We start from the raw sequence: 24,055 nt of genomic DNA on the forward strand, positions 1-24,055 counted from the left end.
GTACCCCAGTCGTGCGAGTGTAAGCTGATCTAGTCGAAACAAGCTCATGGGGTGCCTGAACTAGGTGGCTTTACCCGCCTCGTGCGTACGCTGTTCCTGGGGCTAAGTCTGGGGCTTATGGGGCCGAAACAATCCCATTCCATAAACACCCCTGATCAGCCCTAAGATTTCGGTAGTCACGTAACAGTATCCTCCGCTCGCGCGAGAATACTCAGGTCTCGGTTATCAGCCTAGCGATCAGCGGCCCGACGGCTGTGGCGCGGGGGTGGCCTACACCGTGCATTGTTACAACTCCATGGACTTATGCTGGATGCTTGACGTCAGTCGATGGGTCTAAGTGGTATGATCGTGAAGTTTCGTCGGGTCCGTAGTCGACGGGGCTGAGAGGAGCGTGGCTGTTCACTGTGGTCGGCCAATGAGGTTGTTCACAGTGCGCATACCTCCTGGACAACCACCCAAGGCCGTGTACGCAGTAGACTATCGCAACAACAACCAGCATGAAGCTTGAAGATCGATCAATCCTGCGTTTGCCTTGTACTCCGTCGACAAGCTCCACTCAAGTGAAGGATCACTTCGTGCGAGACAAAGCATCCATCCGGCTAGCAGACATGATGATCGCAGTCTATTCACTACGAACATCGTCATTGTACTGAATCCTGACTGTGGACACAAGGCACACAGCTCCATGACTGATCCTCTCGAAAACCTATAAGTATCCCCTCGATTTCCACCTCAAGTCCATCATCACAACACCTCAATCACCACTTCCAACCAACACTCAACACTCAACTCATTCACACTTCAAGCTTCCAGCTTCAATTACCAAAACCTTCAACATGTTCTCCAAGACCATCATCGCCGTTACCATCACCGCCCTTTTCGCCTCCTCGGCCATCGGCGCAGCGGTTAACCCCGCTCCTGCAGCGCGCGCCGCTCTCATCGCCGCCGACCCAGGTTCGTGTCCTCATTAGAAGCCTTACATTAAAGAGCTGAACTGACAATCACCGCAACAGACGCAGCATGCAACTGCCCCAACAACTGCCAGCACAACAACGGCGACAGCTGCTCTTTCTACCGCGATGGCAACCAGCTTGACGGAGTTTGCGCACACACTGGCGAGGGTGGCCGTCTCTTGTGCAACGCTTAGATCGACGATGATCTTGATTTAGAGATCCGTCGTTGAAGCTTTGGAGGAATCAACAGCTAGGGGAGTGTATAGTTAGCTGGAGCATTTGTGCTCGTTACATTCGCTTAGCTTTTGCGCAATAGAAGAAGATTTGCAACTGAACCAGCTCTTGAGTTTTATTTTTGATGTGTGATAATGTCTTCCAATGGATCGATCCGACACATTGCAAGGGAGGGCTCGCCTCAGAAGTGAGGAGGATCTTGTGGCATCAGGCGCTGATACCATCGGATCTTTTTTGCGGATATCGTGGCTATCAAACTCAACTAGCAGAACAATCTTCAAAAAGTCTGCGGATGTACCGTTTCTATCGTTCCCGAAACACCGAGATGCCCTGTGGAGATTAACATGGTTGAGGATGATCGCTAAACCGTATCAAAGTCAAAAGTAGTGGTGCGCCATTGCTGTTTGGCTGCATACTGCCCCGCAATTTAATCCTCACAGTTAACAGCCCCGAGGTTCTCCATAACAGCTTCTATTCCTGCGAACCCCGCCTTTGTGTTGTGCTACCCCAATTGCATCGCCGCGTCATGGTGCCTTAGCGCTCAATGATCGTCGCCCACCGTTATGGAGCTCAGCTTGCTGAAGAAAGGAAAAATCTTTTAATTTCGCCTCGATCCGGTCATTTAGTATCATTCTTTGAAACCTTCCCGAGAATACGACAATAGGTTCGAGATGGTTAACCTGACAGCAAGCCTTTCTACGCTCATCGCGGCGAATCATGTCCTGGACTACCTCAACGTCCTTGACCCATTCGGTCACATCAGCGTGCGAAACCCTAATAATAACAATACCTTTTTCATTGCTCTTCAGATGGGGGCTGGAATCGTCTCAGGTATTCAAGATATCGGGGAGTACCTGGTCTCGGACGGCTCGGGCGTCAACGGTACGGAGGGTGGATATGCTGAGCGATACATTCACAGCGAAGTGTTGAAGAGGTATCCAGACGTCAATGCCGTCGTACATAGCCACAACGAAGATGTTCTACCATTTACGATAACTGGAAGCGTAAGCCTAGAACCAACGTATCACATGGCGGGCTTCCTAGGTAAGTCTCGACTGCGATGGTACTGTGACATTCAAAGCTTACACACTGCAGGCGATCGTGTTCCCAACTTCGATATCGGAACTGTTTACAACTCCACTGACCCACGCGACATGCTGGTGAACTCACCACGTCTCGGGGCAGCCCTTGCTGCTGTCCTGGGAACTAATTCATCCCAACCAACCTCACCACTCTACACTACGGCGTTACAGCGCGGGCATGGCTTCATCACGACAGGAACTTCGATTGAACATGTCACTGAGTTCGCTTATTACACCACGAGTAGTGCGCGAGTGCAGACGAAAGCGATAAGTCTTTCCGCGGGCTCAGGAATGGGATCTGAGGGCGTGCAGTATCTGTCAACTGACGAGCGGAGAGATTCGAAGAACATGAATATATGGATCAGTTTCAAGCCGTGGAAACAATGGGTGATTCAATCGGAGCGTAGCGGGATGTATTTGAATGAGCTGGGGACACCGCCGTTTGAGTCGTAAAATTATCGTTTCGGTGGAGTTCCACTGGTACGGTTACGAATCTAAATGGGAATTGATTGGAGTTCGCATTTGTATGACTCGTTGACTCATCTAAATGATTGTCTGTTCACTAATCCGCACTAGCGGACATCTCCTCCCACTTCGTGTGCTGGAGTGAATGTTTACTAATCGGTCCGATCACAAAAAAGAGCCTCCAGCTGCTGAGAGCGAATTGTACGTGGTTGATTGCTCTCGGCTTTATCCGTTCCTGTCCAGCTCTATTAGAGGGCGCCTTGTTCTATTGCGTGTCCCGCCACTGGATCACCGACATGCCCGTGGTTGCAGACCGCATCGCAATAAAGTTTGTCCGAGTGATATGGAATGTGTCCTTGACATTCAAGAATCAAGCCTTTTTGAAGTAATCCGGATCTTCCGCGGACGGTAAGCTAATCCCCTCTTGGCGCACGTGATGTTCTTCTTGTTGTCCGTCTTCGTGGTTTCTGATTACTATGAGCTAGCGATAGATCGCCACTTATTTGCCAAAATCTACGATGTAGCGCTCCGGCTCTACAAATCAGATCACGTCGAACCTGCCGTAATACAGATTCAGTTACATAGCGACACACTAGCTGGATATGTTGTTTGATAGCGGGCAGGCGAAGGGGTCATAATGTAATCAGAGGCTCTGTTGCAGGGTGAAGCTTTGTAATTTGCACAATCATAAAGGGGACACGTTTACGAAGCTCAAAACTTGAAATCAATATCCGATAAGACCAACATCATCATCTCTTCTGGTATCAAGAAGACCCTCAGCAGTGTTGTACAGACAATTATTTACCACAAGGTTTACGCGACTGCTTATCCAGCTCGAAATCGGAAGCCGGGATGGTAAACGCGCTCATTCGAGACGCGCCTTTCGGCCGGCTCGTTCGTGTTTTGACGAAGAACAGCGTCTTCCAATATCCAGAGGAAGCTGCCAACTTCCAGTGTCCCAACTCCTACGATGAAGGTCAGCTTGCTTCAAGACGCTCTAGTCGTGCGAGCAGGAACCCTACAAACCAATCCGCGGCCCCCGCGCAGGCCAACCCCGACGATATCGAAAAGCAGGGGCCCAGGAATGGTAGCACTTTCCAAGACCCCGAAGCCGGGATCGAAGAAACCATTGATGGCTCCTTCAGAGAAATCGAGAAAATCTCCACGAGTACATCAGACTCGAAGGAAGGGCTACGTCCGGCCTCTTCCAACATCACGAGGACAAAATCACTTCCGTATACCGCGGAACGGCTGCGTCAAGATGAACAAGCGGCGATAGAGAGAACAGAGTCGAGACCGATTGCACCGATAAAGACTGGCGATGGTCTGACACTCGTTGACTGGTATTCTACAGATGATCCAGATAACCCGCAGGTGAGAGGTAATGCCTCAAATATACAAGCAGAAATGCTGACATGTCCACGCAGAACTGGTCCCTGAAGAAGAAGATATGGACGGCGTTTGTGATCGACCTTTACACTTTCGTGGTATATTGCTCGAGCAGTATCTATGTATCCAGCGAGGTGTTGGTACAGATCGAGTTCGGTGTGGCGCCATTCAAGGCCTCCCTTGGCCTAGCTCTCTACGTCTTAGGTATGGAAGAGTTCGCATTGTGTCAATGGCTCGACGATTTCTCTCCGAGAAAGTTATGTTTGTGGAAGCTGACAGCGTCCAGGATACGGCATGGGTCCTTTGCTCTTCGCTCCGTTGTCAGAAGGTATGTTTTCAGTGTTAATGCAGGAGTGCATCGCTCACCTTGCCTATAGTTCCACAGTTCGGGAGAAACATCCCATACATCACCACATTCGCCGTATTCACTATCCTAGCTCTCCCCACTGCCTTAGTTGATAACCTAGGAGGCCTTCTCGTTTTGCGTTTCCTGCTCGGCTTTTTCGGTAGTCCGTGTCTGGCCAACGGAGGCGCAAGCATGGGAGTAAGTCATAGCAACAACACCAAGTCGTTGATTAACAAATGATAGGACATGTTTTCACTTCTATATAAACCATACGCGATGGCGTTCTGGGTTTCGGCCGCCTTCGCCGCACCGGCCCTCGGTCCCTTGCTTTCAGGTTTCGCTGTCTACGCCAAAAATTGGCGCTGGTCCCAATGGGAAGTTCTCTGGATGGCTGGTCCTATATTCCTTCTGATGTTCTTCTTTCTTCCCGAGACGTCGCCTTCGAATATCCTATTGAACCGCGCGGCACGTCTACGCAAGGCTTCCGGGAACGACAAGATCCGGTCGCAGACTGAGATTGAGAGAAAAGATACCCCACTTAGTGCCATAATCGTCGACGCCACCTGGAAACCAATTGAGATTGCAATTAAGGACCCGGCTGTACGTCTCCGTTCTCAGCAGGCGGAACATCACTGACGGCGTGTAACAGATTACCTTCGTAAACGTATACACTTCCCTAATTTACGGCATCTACTACTCTTTCTTCGAGGTTTTCGCGGAGGTATATCCCGTCATGTACGGTTTCAACGTCGGAGAGACGGGCCTTGTATTCGCCAGCATCATAGTCAGTCACCCCTCAGCCTGCAAACTAAATGTCTGTCCCGTTAGGGCCTGCACTAATCCTGTAAACAGGTCGGTTGTATCATCGCCATGGCCATGTACTTTTCCTACCTACACTTCTACGTCATCCCAGACGTCCTCAAAAACGGCTTCCGCGAGCAGGAATTCCGCCTTCGACCCGCACTCATCGCTTGTTTCGGACCCACAATCGGCCTGTTCATGTTTGCATGGCTCGCAGATCCAAGCATTCACTGGATGGGCACCGTCGTAGGCTGCACAATCTATGCAATCAGTGTGTACATTATCTTGCAGTGCATATTCGGTCAGTAGGACGGGCGAAGTGGCGCTGGTCGCGATGCTAACAGTGCTAGACTATGTTCCACGGTCGTACCCGCAGTATGAGGCGTCGCTGTTCGCAGGCAACGACTTCTCTCGTTCACTGTTCGCATTCGGTTCGGTGTTGTTTTCAAGGTCGATGTACGTTGACCTCAGTGTTGCAAAGGGGCTTAGTCTGCTGGGTGGATTGAGTGTCATGGGCATTGTAAGTCTGAGCTGAGTGACGGGTATGGCTGCCACTAACGGCGACAGATTGGAATGTGGGCGCTATACTTCTACGGGGCACGGCTGAGGGCGAGGTCGAAGTTCGCTGTATCTTAGCGCTCGTATCGATGGTGGAGGACGTCAAACTGCGTGCATATTGCACGGGTTTTCTGCTATAGAATACAGAGTCGGAACGGCGGTTGGAAGGATGTATGATAACATTTCTTTATATTTTGGAGGACATTATCTAATGGATAGGAAATGCCGTGCGAGTCAGAATTTTGGCCCAGATGCATAGAACAGGGTCAAAGATGGATTAGAGACAAGACAGATTGAAACATTATATGAAGCTTATTCTAGAAGGATTATAAAATACATGCTATCTTTGTGATTACAAAGCGAAATGCCTGCGAGACAAAGGGTGATGAGACGCAAGGCCGCGCTTCTGCAGTCCAGTAGCCAGCGGGAAAGCGTCGAACTCCGTCTCACAAGTCGTGTTCCTGGGTGGCAGTTCACCCGTTTTGAAGTACTTCTGCACATACGACGAAGTGCAGTTCGAGGATGTTACCACGAGGCCGTGCCCGACAGCATCCTGAAGCAGAATGGCTGAGCCCTCGAAGTAGCCGGACATCAACTCATATGAGCTTGTCACAGGATCGATAACGTTATCAGCAAACAGGATAGGCGTGCTCGTGTTGATCTTCTTGAACCCAGCGAAGAGCTGGCTCTTAGGTGGTGTAATATCCAAGAGTCGGCACTGCGGCACGACAGCCATGGGCCAAGTGTCTCCGAGATAGGTGCTGAGTTTCTTCTGCTCTGCGAAGAGCTGGAAAAGTGCCTCCTCACTACCGTTGAAGCTCTTGCTGTTGTCATTGCACGCAATGACCTCCTTGGGCAGCACGGTATCTGTGCCTCCTGGTGTATAATCGCATTTACTCGTCCCGGGTGCAATGCCTTTGCTCGCGTATAATGCAGCTAGAGACCCATTCCGGGTTTCAAGCCCGTCCGCAACGGCTGCCAGAATTGAAAACAAGGATGGCGGATTGTAGACGGCCGTCTGGAGGAGACCCCTGACGTCCATGTGGGTGACAGTCGTTGGAAATTCGACAAAAAGCGGGTCATTCACGGGCACCGGATCTTCTTCCAGATCTGCGAGGATGGCGTCAAACCGTTCCTTGATGTCGGAAGCGGTCGAACCATTGCGATAGAAGGCGCAGAGCGGGCCGGCCTCGGCGCAGGTCTTAAAGAATGCATCGACGGACGCATCGCCCTGGAGAATGTTCTGCGACCAGCTGCCGTGGTAGTAATCATCACCATCGACCACAGCGTCGATGAGGAATTTACCCACACGGTCTGGGAAGAGCGCAGCAAAAGTGGTGCCTAGAACTGTACCGTAAGAGGCACCGTAGAAGTCCACCTTTGCGTCTTCGCGCGGCTTGCCCTGAGTCTCCGCTAACAACTCGGCATATTGCAGCATGTCTCTCGCCGTCGCAGGCGTGTTAGCGTACTTGGCCGTCTTGTTCAGGTTCTGTGTGCACCAGGTGCCGAATGTGCCGGATGTCTCGTAGTAGTTGCTGATAGATACATTGCTGCGTGGATCAACACCGTCGTAGAGCTGACCATAGTAGTAGTCTCTCAGCCACGGTTTTCCGTCAAAGCAATCAAGTAGCGGACCACTGTTGTTGATGCCCCGAGGATCCATGCCAATAATGTTGTACGAGTCACCGAGAAGTTCGAGTAACTGGGGTAGCAGTTGCATTAGGCTAAGGGTGGCTGACTCTCCCGGGCCGCCAGGGTTGAAGATGATGTCGCCCAATGCGGGTTGCTGCGCAGCTTCATACCTTTGGAAGGCAATGTTCGTGTAGCCGGCGTCCAAGTCTTCGTAGTCGAGAGGTACGTCGAGTTGTGTACATGTGTAATTGTCGAAACAGGGGATGTATTGTATATCTTTTGTGACTGGGACGTCCTTGAAACTGTAAACCATGGACGTATTCGTTGTATTATATTCGCGTTGCAACAACGCGGGACTTGCAGCGACGGAAGCCGCAAGCCCAAGCAAATAAGACTGTCGAGTGAACATTGTTGTAAGCATGGAAGAGGCAATGGGATGCCGATGGCAAGTGAAGCTAAGCAGACCGTCTTGACATTATATACTGACTGAGGCTCTGCATAAGCTTGTATAGCTCTAATGGAGGCAGCCCATCCGCGCGCCTGCTTCTCCACCATGGGGTGAATCAGCCCTGCTCGCACCGCCAACAACGTCGTCATTCTCCACAACCTTTGCTCCCCTTCCGGTGTAGAAATCTTAACCGGGCCGTTTGTTAGGGCACTTTGGCGGTGGCTGAGATCGCTAGTCGGCTTAGACGACAAAGCCGACCGCCGGCTGCTGTAGCGCAGGATTCGGCCCCACCACGTGATGCGAGTTTATAACTATATCGGGAATCATCTGTGGAGATGATCCGTGGTGGTTGGAGGGCAGCTTGATGAGGCGCAGTCGGGGGCGGAAAAACCACTCACGTTTGTGCATCGTTGTTACCTCATTCGCACTAGCCTACCGCGTTTCCGAGATGCGAGGACCTAAGGATCTTCAGCTCCCTAGTAGAGATCATCGTCATTAGGCAACTTCGACCTCTCGAATACGAGTTGCCATGCTCATCGAACAGAGCTTCTCCCGGGCTCACAATCAAAGACTGTCTACAATTCTATCTGTACAGTTCCGCATACGACCTCGGGAGTTCTCACCAAGTTTCGCCGCCAACAGATACAGACATCCCAACTGTGTTGTCGAACCTTCCTGGAATTCTGTTTACTGCCACCATTTAGGTGCTCCGGTACTGAGCCATGCTGGTGGAGCGCACGAAGCTACACAGCCCACGCGGACTCAGTGTACTAGTCGAAGGCTGAACTTCTCGAACAGCACTCTTTACCTCATTGCTCACTACCGACTTGCTATCGCGATTCAGAATACTGCGGACTGCGACCGCGATCGAACGTTTTGGCCCCTCTTGCACAGACCCTCAGCTGAAAGATTCTCCATGTTTTGGGCGTGTTGGTAGTCAGATATTACACGTGCACACCCGAGTAGGCCCAGGCGTAGGCAACACGAGGATGGAACATACGGAGAAGGCTGAGCCCTCACAGTTAATGTAGAAAACTTGATTCCAATGCTTGCAAAGCGGTGCTCTCTATTACATGCATCGGTAACAAGGTTGAAGAACACGTAAGCCTGCGAAGAGGGCTCAGTTTGCACAGAAATCGCCCTATCCAGAACATTGATCAACAGTACGGCAGTAAGATTGTTCAAATTTGGTAACTGCTGCGAGAGTTTCGATTATCTGGCGAGCGTCCAAGTTAGGGAAAAGCTGGGCAAGAGCGAGTCGCACTATGTCAACGAAGCGCTTCCCTGAATTATGATCTGTTGTGCACAAACACAAATAATAATACGTCATTAGCCAGGGACCTATCGAGAAGACGATCTCTTATATCTTTTCAAAAAAACCCAGGAAAAGTGTGAAGGGCATGTACTGAAGCTTTGCTAAAACAGCCTGTAGGCATAGCACCGAGAATGCAAGCACAAGAGCGAGGCTCGGTCCCTGACAGGGTCGAATTACCTCCTCCATTTCCGTTCGCCGCACGTTGGCTTCATACCACACCTTTCGCACATCTTCACTAGAAGATCCAAAAAATCCATGCCCGACTCAGGCTCCCTCAACACGATGTGTATAGTGACAGGCCGTATTTGAAGTGCCATACCGATACTATCCGGAAGCTCAAGGTTGGTGCCTCCGAGACATGGTCACAGCATGAAACAGCGAGATTGTTGTTGGCCCGAGACTCCTCGAAGAGACGATCACTCCTAATAGGAGAGACGGGTATCTGGTCGCGAATAGTCAATCGTGTGAGGACGTCCAAATCGGAGGCAGTAGGAGATGTTCTCGCTGTGGCTGCCCGTTCTTTACGAAGGTCGAGCTGCATTGGGTCTTGGTCTTTTGGTATTATATTTATCCAGGCGGGAGCTGTTCTCAACCGTCATCAACAAGAGATAGCGTGGAGAACTCTGTCGCAATTCATGATTCGCTACGAAGAAGACATATCGAAAGGAACAATATTAATGTCGTCGAGGACCCTAGCGAAATGTATTCGATGGCTATCAAAGTATCCTCATTGAAGAGGCCGAGGGAGGAAGATAGAGTGGGGCTAGCGGCCGCCATTCAGACGCTGATTGGACGAGAGCTTATCTACACCGATTACGCCGCGGACGCCGCACACCGCGCCCGTTTTTGTTTTACTCCATCTCAAACCCACCACCATGCCTATCAAACTTCCTGCTTGCGAACCGTGCAGAACCTCAAAGCAGGCCTGCGATCACGCGAAGCCATGCTCCCGATGTCGGGAGCGTGGGTCGCCTTCGGCCTGCCTGTACAGGGCCAGACCGTTCAAGAAGCGACGAGTGGAGCAGACTGGCGAAGTCGCATCACCGTTCAGGAGCCCACCGTCCCCAGTAGCCTTGTCGAGTGCATTGACAGCGACAAGAAACGATTCTACAGACGGTCTGGCTGTCGCAGAAACCCCAGAACCATCCAGGGGCATGCCCAGTTATCCTAATCCCGGCTTCCTCGGATCCTCGAGTCATACAACCTTTTTCGAACACATACCACGCGATACAACCGACACAGGTCAATTGCCTATTTACTCCGTCGATGAGGAGGAAATCCGCAATGGAGCAAACCTTATTGACCATATTCATAGATATTGTCACATCACCTCATGTATCGCACTGGTCCACAGTTGGATCTCTTCAGGGGTGAATCTTGCATTGGCCGGCCCACTCACCACCACATGCACAGAGGTCACACAGCATGTGTTCAGTTCCTACGAGACTAGTACGCCTACAAAATTCACTCCTGCACGTACAATCTCGCAGACATTGTTCAGGAACTCAAGCCAGCCACTGAACGCGGGTGACTGTCAAGATATCGCTGGTTGGTGCACTGTGTTTGGTGTTCACAACCCGCGATGGGAAATGCTAGGTCTGTTCTTTGCGGCTCTTGCCGCTGCTACAATGCATACGCCCAAGTTCGATGCGCTGTATCGGTCACACCAAGCGCAACGCGACCTCCAGAAGCTGGCAGTACGGTTTTCAGACCGCTGCCTAGACATTTCCCTCTCACTCGACCGACTGAATGACCTCCAACTCTTGTTGCAATATGAAAACTGGATCGGTCACTCATGCCTCGATGGGGATCAAAGTAAGCAGTTTGCATACGTCTACGTGCCTTGCAATGACTGATTTCGCAGGCTACATTTCGTGGCGAAAGCTCGGTGACGTTATCAGCTCTCTGTATGCGCTTGGATACCACGAACGTGTCGACCCGACCTGCCCTCCACTAGAGTCGTTCAGAGAAGTTGCTTTTGCTCGAGCTTTTTCTGGTGATACCAATGTTTCACTGTTCCTTGGTCGACCTCCTCGAATTGATCGTAAACATTGTAGATGGCTTCCAAGGCAATTCCAGTGGAGCGTGGATGCAAAAGTCGACTATGCATCGGAAACGCAATGGTCGGCAATATGTGCTGTTCTTAAGGGAGAGGCTCTTGACTTGTTCCACGTTGACGACTACACTGAGAAGGTTAGGAGAGCGAAGTGAGTATGTCATGACTCTACAAAGGGCCTTTGCTAACTTTCTTAGTATCATTCGGGACGACGCCAATCTGCAGTGGTCGTCGCTTCCACCACAGTTCCGCCTTGAAACTACTCTGAAAGATTGCGCTCGACCACCGAAAGAGCGAGACTTCCTAGTCAGCACACTTCTCAACCATCTTCATGTACACTTTCTTCTACACCTTCAACTACAAGTCCGCGTCAACGACCCTGGACCGGAACTAATATCTATCGCAGCCAGGATGTTCTCTCTTGCAATTGAATCCATCTTGCTCAAAGACTTCCTGGCTTATTCGGGGACAACGCTCGACTGGAAGGTATAGGTTCCCCCTACTTCTTCTTGTTGACTATCAGTGACAGCGATTAGGTAGCCTACTACGGCCTATCAGCCGCTGGCATCATTTGTCTATCGCTACTGAAGAAGAGCCCAGTCGCTTTCGATAACGGAACGTCGAAAGCACAGATGATACAGGACCTGAATGTCCTCGTAGCCGTGGTAGAGACGGGCGTTTTTCTCCACCCCATCGATCCGAATTACGCGCTGCTATCTCGTGCCACTATGACCATCAAGAGCTTACTCCGGCGTCTTCTGACTCGAGATACTAGGCAACTCCCGACTGTAGCAGAAAGCGATCCCTTGGTTCAGGATCCCACAGCAATGACGCCTGCCAACTGGAATCTGTGGGACAATCAACACCTCCAGGATTTTGAGGTTGATTTCTGGCTCAATCTGGCCGAGCACCCGTTCCTTACCGAGACACCTACGGAGTCGCTTCCAACGAGCCAAGTCTGAAGTCGGCATCTATGACTCTACCGAATCATTCGATAGCCATTCCTAGATCTTTGTGAGCGGCCATAGCGAACCAGACATGGAAACACAGATCCTTCGTACAATCGGAGCTTGTGGCGAACCCGCTACCTTTGCTTGTGAGCACACCAAGCTCCCTAGCTCTTGGGTATAGCCGATCCTCTATTCCAGCCATCAGAGCTGAGTCTTTCCGATCTTTGGTTGTTGCAGTTTGGGACTGAGGATGTCTAGAGCATCAGATAGTCCCAAACGGGACATGCCTCAAGAAAGCGTCGTCCATTGCTAGACATTGGCCGGAAGGTGGCCGTTACGGTTTCTGATGAACAAGGCCCATAGTTTCCGGTGTGTAGCCCTATCATCGATTGTCCATCTGCAGAAGCAACTATGTCGTCGACCGTAGGCACGAAGTTGCCATGATATTCGCATGTGAGCCTTATCGTATGCTTGTAACAGAATAGCTTACCTGATGATTAAACCCACTATGAGTTCTAGTGTCGGCATAACCGAAGAACTCGCCAGTCGCACGATCTACCCGTAATCGCACGCAGGACGCGGCGCATCAGCCTGCAGATGATTTTCAGCTCTTATGGCAAGATCCGCTGCGATCTTGATGCCGTCCGGGGCCTGCGGGTATATCGACGCTAGTCCCGTTACGGTATCTAGTCTCTTTGTGGTACACCCCGCATTCCACCTTTGTTCACGTCGCAAGCTTGCGCTAGCTACCATCTGCCCCTCTGCCTTGAACCATACGTAATCTGGTGGTGCATCAGCAGTTACTCGATTTTGCTAGCTTTGAAATATTGGTCTGATATGTAGAGACTCATTCGCGGTCAACCCGCGTAATCCATAACGCCACGAGGATGTTGTCCCTCGACGGCGTGAAGGGGACGGGGAGTAACGATGGAAGTCAAGTAGGCTGAACCATATTCAGTGTTCAGTGGATGCTAATCTGCCAGGGTATATCACCATGGCCCGATCTTGCATGCTGTGGTGTGCATTCTGATCAGCTTCTTCATCCATCTATGCCCACAGAATGCCTTCAAACGAGCTACCTATTGCCTTCGTCTCAGCTGGAGACATCATCGCTGCCACCATCTCCCTCTCCATCTCGGGGATTGCCGTAGTGCTTCTGCGATTTTGGGTGCGAATATCTCACAGGATGGGCATCCAAGTCGACGACTGGCTGATACTTATGGCACTGGTAATCCAACAATACGCTTGGTACCTGGTAGTAAAACTAACGCTTCTGTTTAGGTATTCCTAATAAGCATCGCCTCTGTATCACTCTACGGCGTTTCACAAAAGACCGTGGGATACCCATCCGAGGAGTTCGCAACGACAGAAGAACAAATGACATCGCTGCCCCCCGAACAACAATTTGTAGAGCTGCTCTACTGGATTTCATGGCTGCTTATTCTCCCTGCAAATGGGCTCATAAAACTGAGCACATTGTTCCTGTATCGTCGAATCTTTCCAGTGGGGACAATGCCTACTTTGGACATTGTGTCGAAGGTTATGGTCGTGATATGCGCAGTGTGGACTATTGCCTTCTTTTTGACGACTGTCTTTGGATGTGGTTTACATATCGCCTGTGCATGGGGTTCCTATGCGGAGATCGCAAGCTGCTGCTCTGATAAACTTGCACAGCAGGATGCGCTCTTGACGTCGGACATCATTACAGATGTCATGGTCTGGCTTCTTCCTATCCCTGTGGTAAGCAGCGCGAACACAAATGAGTTCCGAGAATCTACAGCTCACCAATTTTATAGGTATGGGGCATGTCCATCAGCACAGGTCGCAAACTGGGCGTCATTGCGATCTTCTTGCTGGGCGCCTGCTCTCTTGCAGCGGCAGGTGTGCGGCTCATGATTCAAATCAAGATATACCACGGCGGATATGAGGCTCACACAAACGCAAGTCGTGAGTGTTAAGTGCCTTCGAGCTCAGCCGGTCAGCAACTAACGGTAAACAGTGACATTATCGACAAAACTGTACTGGTCGTTCATTGAGAGTGGCATCGCTCTGATCGCATCTTGCTTGCCTATGACGCGGCTGTTCTTTAGGTTGAACACTGTATCATCAGCTCTCAGCTCGGTGCGGACCAAGCTTGGCAGACCGATGCAAGTCCTTGATGGAGAGAGAATATGCAGTGTGGGTACGGAAGAGCAGGTGGAGAAAAATCGCCCCTGGGCCATCCACATTGAACACGCTTCTGGGCTTGCCAGTGCAACACGGCAGTCAAGCCGCTCTTGCTCGGGGGATTGCTTCGTGTGATTGGAGACAGCAACCCAGGTTCTAACGGCTTATTCGTATGTAGGAGTTAATGGAATTGTTCGAATTAGAAGGTTGTCTTGCACACCACTCCGAAGCCATTCATGCCGATGTGCCCCTAAGAATAGAGAAGGATCAGGACTATGGTGGAGAAGCCCTGGAGCACACCATTCCACGTGACACCAAATAGCTGAGGTACTTCACTGGCGCTGCATCGGTTGTTCCAGGCAGTCTTAGTGAAAGTGAAGGCGCGGGAGGGAAGCACGGAAAGTGCCGGCGTAATCGGCGTGTTTGCAGGCGGCCGGTTTGCCTCGGCAAGTGGCGGCGGCCTAAACTCCGACCCACCTTCCACCATCTGTATACAAACAGCAAACGCAGCATCGCCAGCGGTTTGACCACCGCTTTGGTACTTAGGCACTTCCATCCATACTTCTGCTTCTTTCTGTGGAGTCATCATGCCTACCACTGTCAAGCTCGCAGAATATTTGTTCCAGCGGTTGGTCCAGCTCGGAATTGGTTCCGTCCACGGCGTGCCAGGCGACTTCAACCTCACACTCTTGGACTATGTTGAGCCCGCAGGTCTGAACTGGGTTGGAAACGCAAACGAACTCAACGCCGGTTATGCAGCGGACGCCTATGCTCGCATAAAAGGCATCTCGGCTCTGATCACCACCTTTGGAGTCGGAGAGCTCTCAGCGATCAACGCCATCGCCGGAGCATATGCTGAGCGCGCAGCCCTTGTGCACATTGTTGGCACACCTCCTCGAGCTACGCAAGATGGAAGAGCTTTGGTTCATCACACGTTTGCCGACGGCAACTTCATTCGGTTTGCTCAGATGAGCACGCATGTCACCATTGCGCAGGCGAGCCTGAGAGATCCGAGGACTGCTCCCGAGCAAATCGATCAGGTGCTCATACAGTGTCTGTTACACTCAAGGCCGGTGTATATTGAGGTTCCGGTGGATCTTGTGGGTGTGCCTGTACTTTCCGAACGGCTGCAGAAAAAGCTGGAGTTACCAGAAGCGGTGTGGGATTCTGCACAAGACAAGGCAGTGGAAGCGGTGTTGGAGAAGGTTCATGCTGCAAAACAGCCTATTATCCTAGTCGATGGCGAGATCCGTGCTATGGGCGTTGTTTCCGATGTCCAAAATCTGACCAAGAAGACCGGATGGCCAACCTGGACTACTGGGTTTGCAAAAGGGCTGCTTGATGAGACAAATACGAACTTCCATGGGATCTACCAGGGAAAGTGGGAGGAGGAAACCACGCGGGATTTCTTCCAAAGCGCAGATGTAGTGCTGTGCTTCGGTGCGCATTTCAGCACAACGAACAGTTGGGGCGGTACCAGTTTACCGGACGTCCAGAATACGATCTTCTTTTCTGATACGGAAATTCGAATCGGCACTAAGACATTCAGAGATGTACCAAGCAGACAAGCACTTCCAGCCTTACTACAGAAACTTGACACTGGGAAGATCCAGCGGTACGAGCATTATCCAAAACTTCGAAAAGACCAGACTGTCTCAATTCAAGACACGGATAAGAATGGTCCAATCACACAAGATAAGGCTTGGAAAGTGCTTGCTACCTTCGTGCGCGAAGGCGATATCGTGATGGGGGAGACGGGAACACCTGGTTATGGCGCACGAGAGATGCGTCTTCCACCCAATACGCGGCTCTTCACGCCTGTCACCTGGCTGTCCATCGGTTACATGCTTCCCGCGGCTCAAGGAGCAGCTCTAGCACAACGTGAACGCTCCGCAGGCAAAAAAGCAGGCCGAACGATATTACTCATTGGCGACGGCTCCTTCCAAATGACTGTTCAAGAACTCGGCACAATCATCAAGGAAAATCTCAATGTTGTCATCTTTCTAATCAACAATGATGGATATACGATCGAGCGATGCATTCATGGCGTAGATGAAAAGTACAACGACGTAGCGAGGTGGCGGTACCTGGAGGCGCTGAGTTTCTTTGGGGCCGACAAAGGCGCGTACACCGCGAGCGCGAGGACCTTCGGTGAGCTCGGTGAGGTGTTGGCTGACGAGAAATTAAGTGATGGGGAAGGTGTGAGGATGGTGGAAGTGTTTATGGACAAGGAGGATGCGCCCCAAGGGCCGTTGAAGGACATGATAGAGGCCCAAAAAGCCAAGAAAGCGTAAGACTATTTCTGGAGATACCAATAGAAATACAACCAACCACCGACGCGCGCGAAGATGCAGTTATTCGGGCCGTATCGTCGCGGTGATGAAGACAGACACGTCTGAGCTTGACTCACAAAAGCATCCCTGCGAAGATCAAGCCCGTGTCCTCAAAATCAAGGCAAACCTGACAACACAACAATGCGGCGCAGCGTCGCCCTCCCTCTCTTCCTTTTATCCACCGTCTTCAGTTTCGCATTGATGGCACCTCAGTGGAGCAGTCCCTTCTCCCACAATTCCCCAGACCTCGATTAATCCAGGGTCCTCTCGCCTCGCCTTGCAAGCCACGAACATCCCTGCGGTACAACCTCGCCTATCGAAACAACAACAACACTGACGTCATACCCTCCATCGCGAGCACCATGTGCTTCGCAAACTTCACACAGCACTCCGGCTGCGGGCACATCGGGGAGTCCTCCACGCAGCCCCTCACCCTCTGCGACGATGCCATCCAGCGATTGTACTCCCTCCGCGGCCCAAACTCCCCCCCTATCTCCTCCCCCGTCCAGCAAACCAGCTTCTTCCCGCCGCCTAAGCGCTCGGCCTCGAAGCGTCGCTTCCTGTCGCTTTCGCAGACGCTCTCACGCACGTCTAGCATCGCGTCGCGCTCGTCGCGAGGGAGTGCGCCCGCGGAAGGAAATGGGAGGTACACGCCCAGATCCGCAGCCGCGAGCTTCACGCCTAGCACCACCGTAGCCGCAGCTATAGACTACGCTAGCCTCCCCGTGCACCAGCTCAACGCCGTGAAGTGCGCCGTCGCGATACGGAGAAGCCAGGTAGCGAGCGAGATGGACGTTTGTCCGGAGTGTAAGAAGGCGCTGGATACCATGCGGAGTATGCTTGAGCGGTAAGTACTTTCCCCCTTCCCCCTCCTATCCACCTTACTTCTATCAAAAGGCACAGCTAAGTGCGGTGTGCAGGTACGACAAGACAGGCTCCATCCGCGGGACCTCCGCCTTCGAAGCCTTCCTCCGCTTCGGCGACGACAGAAATTACACGGCCGACGGCGACGTAACCATTCCTATGCGCGACAGCGTAGCAGGCGAGCACGGCGCGATGCAGGCTATTGTGCTGGGGCACGCTGCCAACTCTGAGGCTCCCAGGTTAAGAGAGAGAGGAGGCACGTGGGGAAACGACGACGACGAGACGCTGAGCGATCACCATGTCAACGCCGCAAGTTCCGCGAAGGGGCCTCAGCGGGCGAAGATCGTTGGACGAGCTATCGATGGGCATCCGAGCGAGGCTGGCTTCCTTGTAGAAGGGGGAACAAATGGGTTGGGGTATTGGAGGGGGGATGATGTTAGTAGTTTGGCTACCAGTCGGGTGTTTGCTGGGATGATACGGTGAGTGGTTTAGTGCTTTTTCTGTGTAGAGCGTTGATGGGGGAGGGCAGGAGGTGTTGCTGAATTTGTATGTGTGGAGCGTTTGTGATGTGATAGCGTTTTGTAGATTTCTTTTGTTAGCTTGGAGTTTGAGGGTAGAGGGTAAGAGGGGTTTTGTAGAGCTTTGCGTTGGGCGTAGCGAGGAAGAATAGAAGAAAAGCAAAAAAAAAAAAAAAGATTCGCTTCTTTAAAGACTTTCTTTGTCGGTTGGGAGTTAAGGGGAGAGGGCCTGAGGGGTTTGGAAGACCTTTTTTGTGGAGTGTAGCGAGTTAGAACAGAAGAAAAGCTAGAAATACAAATTCGCTTCTCTAAAGATTTTCTTCGTCGGCTGGGAGTTTCGAGAGGAGAGGGCCTGAGGACTTCAAAGACCTTTTTTGTTAATCATGGCGAGCCGCAGAGCAGAAAAGGAAAGCCAGAAAGATTCGCTTCGCAAGCTTTTTCTCGAGGTTCGAACTGGGGGAAGTCTGAAGTCAAGAGCAGAAGAATGCAGTTTGGCCTTGTCGCTCGTATATCACGATGGTGCTATATGCAAGAGCGCGTAACGTGTGTGCAGTATACACGAGGGACGTTTCCATTCTCGGCTGCTCAAGCCTTTCGACTGTTTCCCAGCTCTAGCTGATTGGGTGCAAGGCGAGGCTGAACGAGCGATAACTGCGAGGCGCTCGTTTTCTATTGGGGATACACAGAGATGAATACACTTAGGTAGAGAATAAAACTCTACCTTTAGCTTCTACTGTTAAGATATACTTATATTGGATGTTGTGGTTGTGGTGCTTGTTCGGTTATTCCTTATGAATATGGAGCTCCTCGTATACCGGTATCGCTTCGGGTAATGGTGGGGGCTGAGCGTGAGGCTGAGCGTGGCTGCCTCCATGTGCCCCGCCACACGTGCAAAGCAATAATCCTATTGAAAGACGGATGTTTCATCCCTCATTTAAGGTCGCGTTTTTGCACAGTGTTTTGTGCTCTGTCCAATACCAGCGCAATGGCGAGCCACACTTCGGGAAGAAAGCCAGACAAAGTTACCTTCCACTGGAAATACAGCCTGGAAGAGGCCGGCATCCAACTGTAAGTGCTGGAAAACCCTCCACCATCAACTCACTGATTATCCACTTAGCGGATTGATGCTTTTCCACAGAGGATCTGTTATTGGCATGATATGTCTACTTCTGGACATGACAGCGGTCGTCAGGGCTCCTCAAAACTGGATCTATTGGATTTCAATGGATGGGGACGCATGTAGTCTATGTGGACGTGGCTCCTTTGGTCGAGAACGCTTATAACCCCCCTTGCCTTTCCCACCAGGAGAAAAGGGCTGCAGTGGGGGCCGATGCAGGAGACGTCTCTGGGTGGTATGGCCCGGGCGCTTACCTGGCGTGGCTATTCAAGGTTTACGTCTCGTCCATTTCGTCGATCTGGCACGCGAACTATGATGATTCCGATGATGATAAGAAACCAGATGATGACACGATTGATGGAGAGCTTCTTGCTGCGCTCACGTACCCCACGATCGCAATGCTAGACATGCTCTACAGATTCATTCGATGCAAGGTGGACCCGACTGTCGACGCCGCGATGCTCGTAATCTTCACCGGCGTCTTCAGCATTACCCCTAGCTAGGCGACTCACCTCACCGCCCGACTCTGACAAGTGGTGTAACGGCGATTTCCTCCCCTCTAGTCCTCGACAATGGATGCTATGTATCTTCCTGGTCTTGGGTCACTCCCTGATCTTTGAGACAATCTCTGAGCCATATAACAATTGGAAGATACTCGTCGCTGTCTATGCGCTCGCACTGGTCAATGTGCTACATTCCGCGGTCCAAGTGTCGAGATATATGGACCACTTCCCGTACTATGTCTCTAAGGAAAAACGTCCACGACGGGAAAGAATCGCGGTGTTTGTCATCCTGCAGATCATCTTCTGGATTGTTGTTGCGACAACACGAAAGTCGATCTTTCCGCGGACAGGATCGAGTCTTTCTGATCTGGATCAGTGTGCTACACTGGTCACTGTCGTTGTTGCGGCGATTTTCGCCAGGCGGAAAAAGATTTGGGACTGGGTGCAACAAGTGAGAATACAATTAGCGGGGTTCCATCAAATTCCATCGTCTGCAACTGAGGTGTGAATTGAGAAACCTTCTTTGTTCCTATATCATCCAGACCTAATCAGTCGTTTACACCTGTACACACACTGCCGATGTTATGTCTTAAAGCAACATGAAAACATCGGTACGTACCTAGGCTGTGTATGTCTTTCTTCATGCATGACCACCATATCTTCGCACTCACAATCATCGGGTAATGATATTAGGTTAGGACGTGTTCTAGATATTATCGTTTGCAAAAAGAATGTGTGCCACCTCCTATAGCGCTAGAATCAGAAGTTCAACTAATATAGTAACTATAAGGAGTAAAGCATTAGCTAGATCCTATTAACTTATCTTTTAGGCATGGTAGAGCCTAAAATAGAGTATTAAACTATTAAAATAAGCATACTATAGTAAATAAGCTAATAATTTACTCCTTATAGTAACTATATTAGCTAAAAACTTACAAATTTCTTATTCTAGCGCTATAGAAGGTGGCACATTCTTTTCGTAAAACACCGATAACGGGGCACGACATCTACTATTAATAGTAAGGCTGGTTAGCTGGACCCCCACGGCGCAGCTGAGCTTACAGCTATAAAGCTATCGCCTACCCCGCCGAGTAAGCCATTCACCCCGTCGTCATTCACATGAACCCGAGCGATATAGCTAGCGCACATCAATATTGTGACCTAACCTTTCTGTGCCTATTCTCCTTTTTGCATAGGCGCGATGGATCCGGACGGAACAGACCCTGGGATGCGCACTCCGGATACAGCCTGGTCACCCGACGAACAACTCTATCGATCTTTGGACGCTGACCCCCCTCAAATACGCCGACTATCGCTGGAACCAGGCGCATTCGACGATCCCATCATCGCCACTATCGACGTCGTATTTTTGGACGCATCACCTTCGTACACAGCTCTTTCGTACGTCTGGGGCCATGATGTAGCGCGGTCGCCCATGTCTGTAGGAACTTCATCTGTTTCAATCACCAAGAATTTAGACATCGCCCTCCGCCACCTGAGATCTCCAAGGGAGATCGAGACACCGAAGCAATCCACGCTCCCGCAATTGCTCCCAGAGGTCCCGGTGATTTCGACCATGGGACATCTTAAGCAACAAGCTCCAAACCGGTACTTCTGGATTGACGCCATATGTATCAATCAAGCCGATCTCAAAGAGAAGGCGGATCAGGTCAAACAGATGGGTCTGATCTACTCCAAAGCAGAAAAGGTCATTGCTTGGCTCGGGAACGGGCATTCGTCGTATGAAGCCGTTGCATCATTTTTTGGCTCTCTCGAATACTACCGGGAGTATCTTCGGCCGACGTCTTTCCAAAGAACCCAAGTGCATCACGATCCAAAGTTTGCAAACATCTTGAGGTCCCAACGTCGCCCCACCCATGCCTTGCGCGGATTGTCACAGCTTCTTACGCAGTCCTATTGGGAAAGAGTATGGATAATTCAAGAAATATCTAAAGCCAAAGATGTCGAGGTAAGATTTGGCCAATTCTCTGTACACCTGGACTTGCTGCTGCTGGCTTCGAAAAACATGAAAGATCTGTCCAAGCGTACACAAAGTCTCCTGAGCGCTGTCATCAAGTTCAGAGCGCAGGAGCAAGGCTATGGAGGGCTCTCACCTGACTCGCGCATGACTTTGCTTGATGCTATTGTTACGAGTCGCTACTCTCTCGCCACTGATCAGCGCGACAAGATATACGCAATTCTAGGAATGACTTGCGATGGCGCCGATCTTGTACCCATTCTCACATACGTCAACACGGTAGGAAAGGTGTTCGAAGGCCTGTCAAGCAATATGATCAGATCCCGATCGCCCAGCAACGTTCTGCTGATTGGAAAGTGGGCTCCAGCAAAGGAAACGTTCAGAGATGTCCCAAGCTGGTGTATTGATTGGGCGGGCCTTTGCTATCATCTTCCGCCATGGCTCACTAGTACTGGAAAATCGAGATTTGCTGCTATGGCCTCCCCTTTTCAACCTTCTTTCGAGGGGAACAAGTTGGTGACAAAGGGATGGTGTGTCGGTCAACTTGCAGAACCAGAGGGGAAGAAACCCTACGCATCTCCGCTGTCCCACGTGGCTCCTTCCCCTGGCTCATTTCATATGACGCACCGGGGTGCCATAAATCCAGTGGCGCCAGCATCTCCTCGCCGTTCAATCAAGCTGAATAACAACGAGGCAGAAAAAATCCTAACGCAGCTTACTTCCGATTTGCTGGATAGTTTTGCGCCGGGATACATGCTTCCAGCAACTCTTACGAGGGAAAATATCAGAGACGCCCTTGCGCGTATGATCAGAGATTCTCAAAAGGGTGAAGCTTCAGCAGATTACGATCTCAATTGCGTTGCAGACATACTCGTCGATCTCGGTGGCACCATACGCGCTGGCAATCCAATCTGGGACTGGGCAAGAACTTACAATGCCTACAAGGCTGAAGCTGTATTGCGAATTTCAATAAATCCGCAGCAGACATCCGTTCACGATTCTGAGAACGACTCAAACTCAAACTCAAACTCATCAAAATCAAACACTCGTTCAGCGTCGAAGAGGCATGCGATTCCAATCCCGCCAACTCCAGGGTATAGAAGATCAGCCAGAGACAAAGTTTCCCAGAGCCCTAGTCCATTAATAGACACTGTAGCCGGGGTCAAATCCGTCGCAACTCCCCATCATCACCCCGCCCACCCGCACCGTCACCGGAGGCTTTTAGATTTTGGGAAAAGATCGTCTCCGTATCAGATGCCACGCCAGAATACAAATTGAGATTCGCCTTCGCGAACTTTTCCTCCCACTCGAAAGAGGAGCATCTGGTTTTAGCCTCGGATGATGCCAAACCCGGGGATCTCATCTACCGCATTGAGCACTCGAACCTCCCTGTGCTTCTACGCAAAGACTTAGGCGTATTTGAATTCATTGGCGACATTTGCCTCGGTAGGAAAGCGGATGGTGCATGGACAACGCATCATTTGTGTGAGACCAAAGATTCAAAGGACCCCTTCGGGTCGAATTCATCAAAAAATGTCGAGACTATAAACATCAGCCTTGAGGACGAGGTTCGTCACAGGAGACCTCATTATGGTTTGTTATACGATCGATGAGAAGTTGGTACCCTCTTTACAGGAAGATATACGTGTCTTACACCAATAGCTTGCTGGCGCTTGGAAGCACCGCCTCTTGAAGTTCCAAGACTATCATGTTCGTTCTTGATGGGCGTATCCTTTGGGAAGAATCACATTCCATCGCTACGTCTCGTTGTTTGCAATTGTAACCTACCTGACTGCGGTTCAGAACTTTTGTTTGTCGACTATGTTAGACCAAACTTCTCCTCATCTCTGCCTTTGAAAACCCCAGCATCGTCGAATATGCCAAGAAAGCTTCTTAAAATAATACCCATAATGCCCGCAATGCCCACGATGCCCACACATTTCTTACTACCTCACTACATTTTGCCCACGGACACACGTGTGTACGAATCTATTGGGTCGCTCATTATGAGTGGCCTGACGGCTCCTGTTTTGCGCCAGCATCGTTTCATCGGCATTCTGGCGCTTGGCCATACCGGCGTGCCTAAGCTGGTCAAAGTACCTGGACGTGATTGTCGGTCGTACTGTTTCGGCGTTACGCTCATCTTCAACGTCCGCCGACATTCGTGCCACCATCAAGTTTACCGCCGCGACTCGGTTTAGTCAAATTGGTATAGCAGGGTCTCTGGAAGACGTTCGAGACTCATGTTCTTCCTCGACAACCTTAGGCGAGTCGAGGCTGAGGCTAGTCATAAGACACCAAGTGGAGAAGAGGGGATTATAAGATATGTGAAGTTCACGAATGCGGT

The 24,055-nt window shown here is 50.9% G+C and overlaps 5 protein-coding genes across 5 annotated transcripts; 4 read left to right on the forward strand and 1 right to left on the reverse strand.

The window, feature by feature from the left end:
* Positions 1-3,704: 3,704 nt before the first annotated feature.
* Positions 3,705-4,174, forward strand: N0V89_001659 (uncharacterized protein; the record flags this gene model as incomplete). The annotated part of the gene is made up of 2 exons (XM_056210470.1): positions 3,705-3,710; positions 3,782-4,174. 2 exons carry the CDS (start codon positions 3,705-3,707, stop codon positions 4,172-4,174), a joined length of 399 nt encoding a protein of 132 aa, XP_056077292.1.
* A 487-nt stretch (positions 4,175-4,661) lies between these two features.
* Positions 4,662-5,105, forward strand: N0V89_001660 (uncharacterized protein; the record flags this gene model as incomplete). Its single annotated transcript, XM_056210471.1, has 2 exons — positions 4,662-4,667; positions 4,713-5,105. 2 exons carry the CDS (start codon positions 4,662-4,664, stop codon positions 5,103-5,105), a joined length of 399 nt encoding a protein of 132 aa, XP_056077293.1.
* A 1,075-nt stretch (positions 5,106-6,180) lies between these two features.
* N0V89_001661 (uncharacterized protein) lies at positions 6,181-7,869 on the reverse strand (the record flags this gene model as incomplete). Its single annotated transcript, XM_056210472.1, has 1 exon — positions 6,181-7,869. One exon carries the CDS (start codon positions 7,867-7,869, stop codon positions 6,181-6,183), a length of 1,689 nt encoding a protein of 562 aa, XP_056077294.1.
* A 7,113-nt stretch (positions 7,870-14,982) lies between these two features.
* N0V89_001662 (uncharacterized protein) lies at positions 14,983-16,689 on the forward strand (the record flags this gene model as incomplete). The annotated part of the gene is made up of 1 exon (XM_056210473.1): positions 14,983-16,689. The coding sequence occupies one exon, from the start codon at positions 14,983-14,985 to the stop codon at positions 16,687-16,689; it is 1,707 nt and encodes a 568-aa protein (XP_056077295.1).
* Positions 16,690-17,555: 866 nt separating this feature from the next.
* Positions 17,556-18,075, forward strand: N0V89_001663 (uncharacterized protein; the record flags this gene model as incomplete). The annotated part of the gene is made up of 2 exons (XM_056210474.1): positions 17,556-17,562; positions 17,663-18,075. 2 exons carry the CDS (start codon positions 17,556-17,558, stop codon positions 18,073-18,075), a joined length of 420 nt encoding a protein of 139 aa, XP_056077296.1.
* Between the last annotated feature and the right edge of the window lie 5,980 nt (positions 18,076-24,055).

Source organism: Didymosphaeria variabile (assembly GCF_027946475.1).
Source record: "Didymosphaeria variabile strain IMI 356815 chromosome Unknown scaffold_1, whole genome shotgun sequence".
In the NCBI taxonomy this organism is placed as follows: domain Eukaryota; kingdom Fungi; phylum Ascomycota; class Dothideomycetes; order Pleosporales; family Didymosphaeriaceae; genus Didymosphaeria; species Didymosphaeria variabile.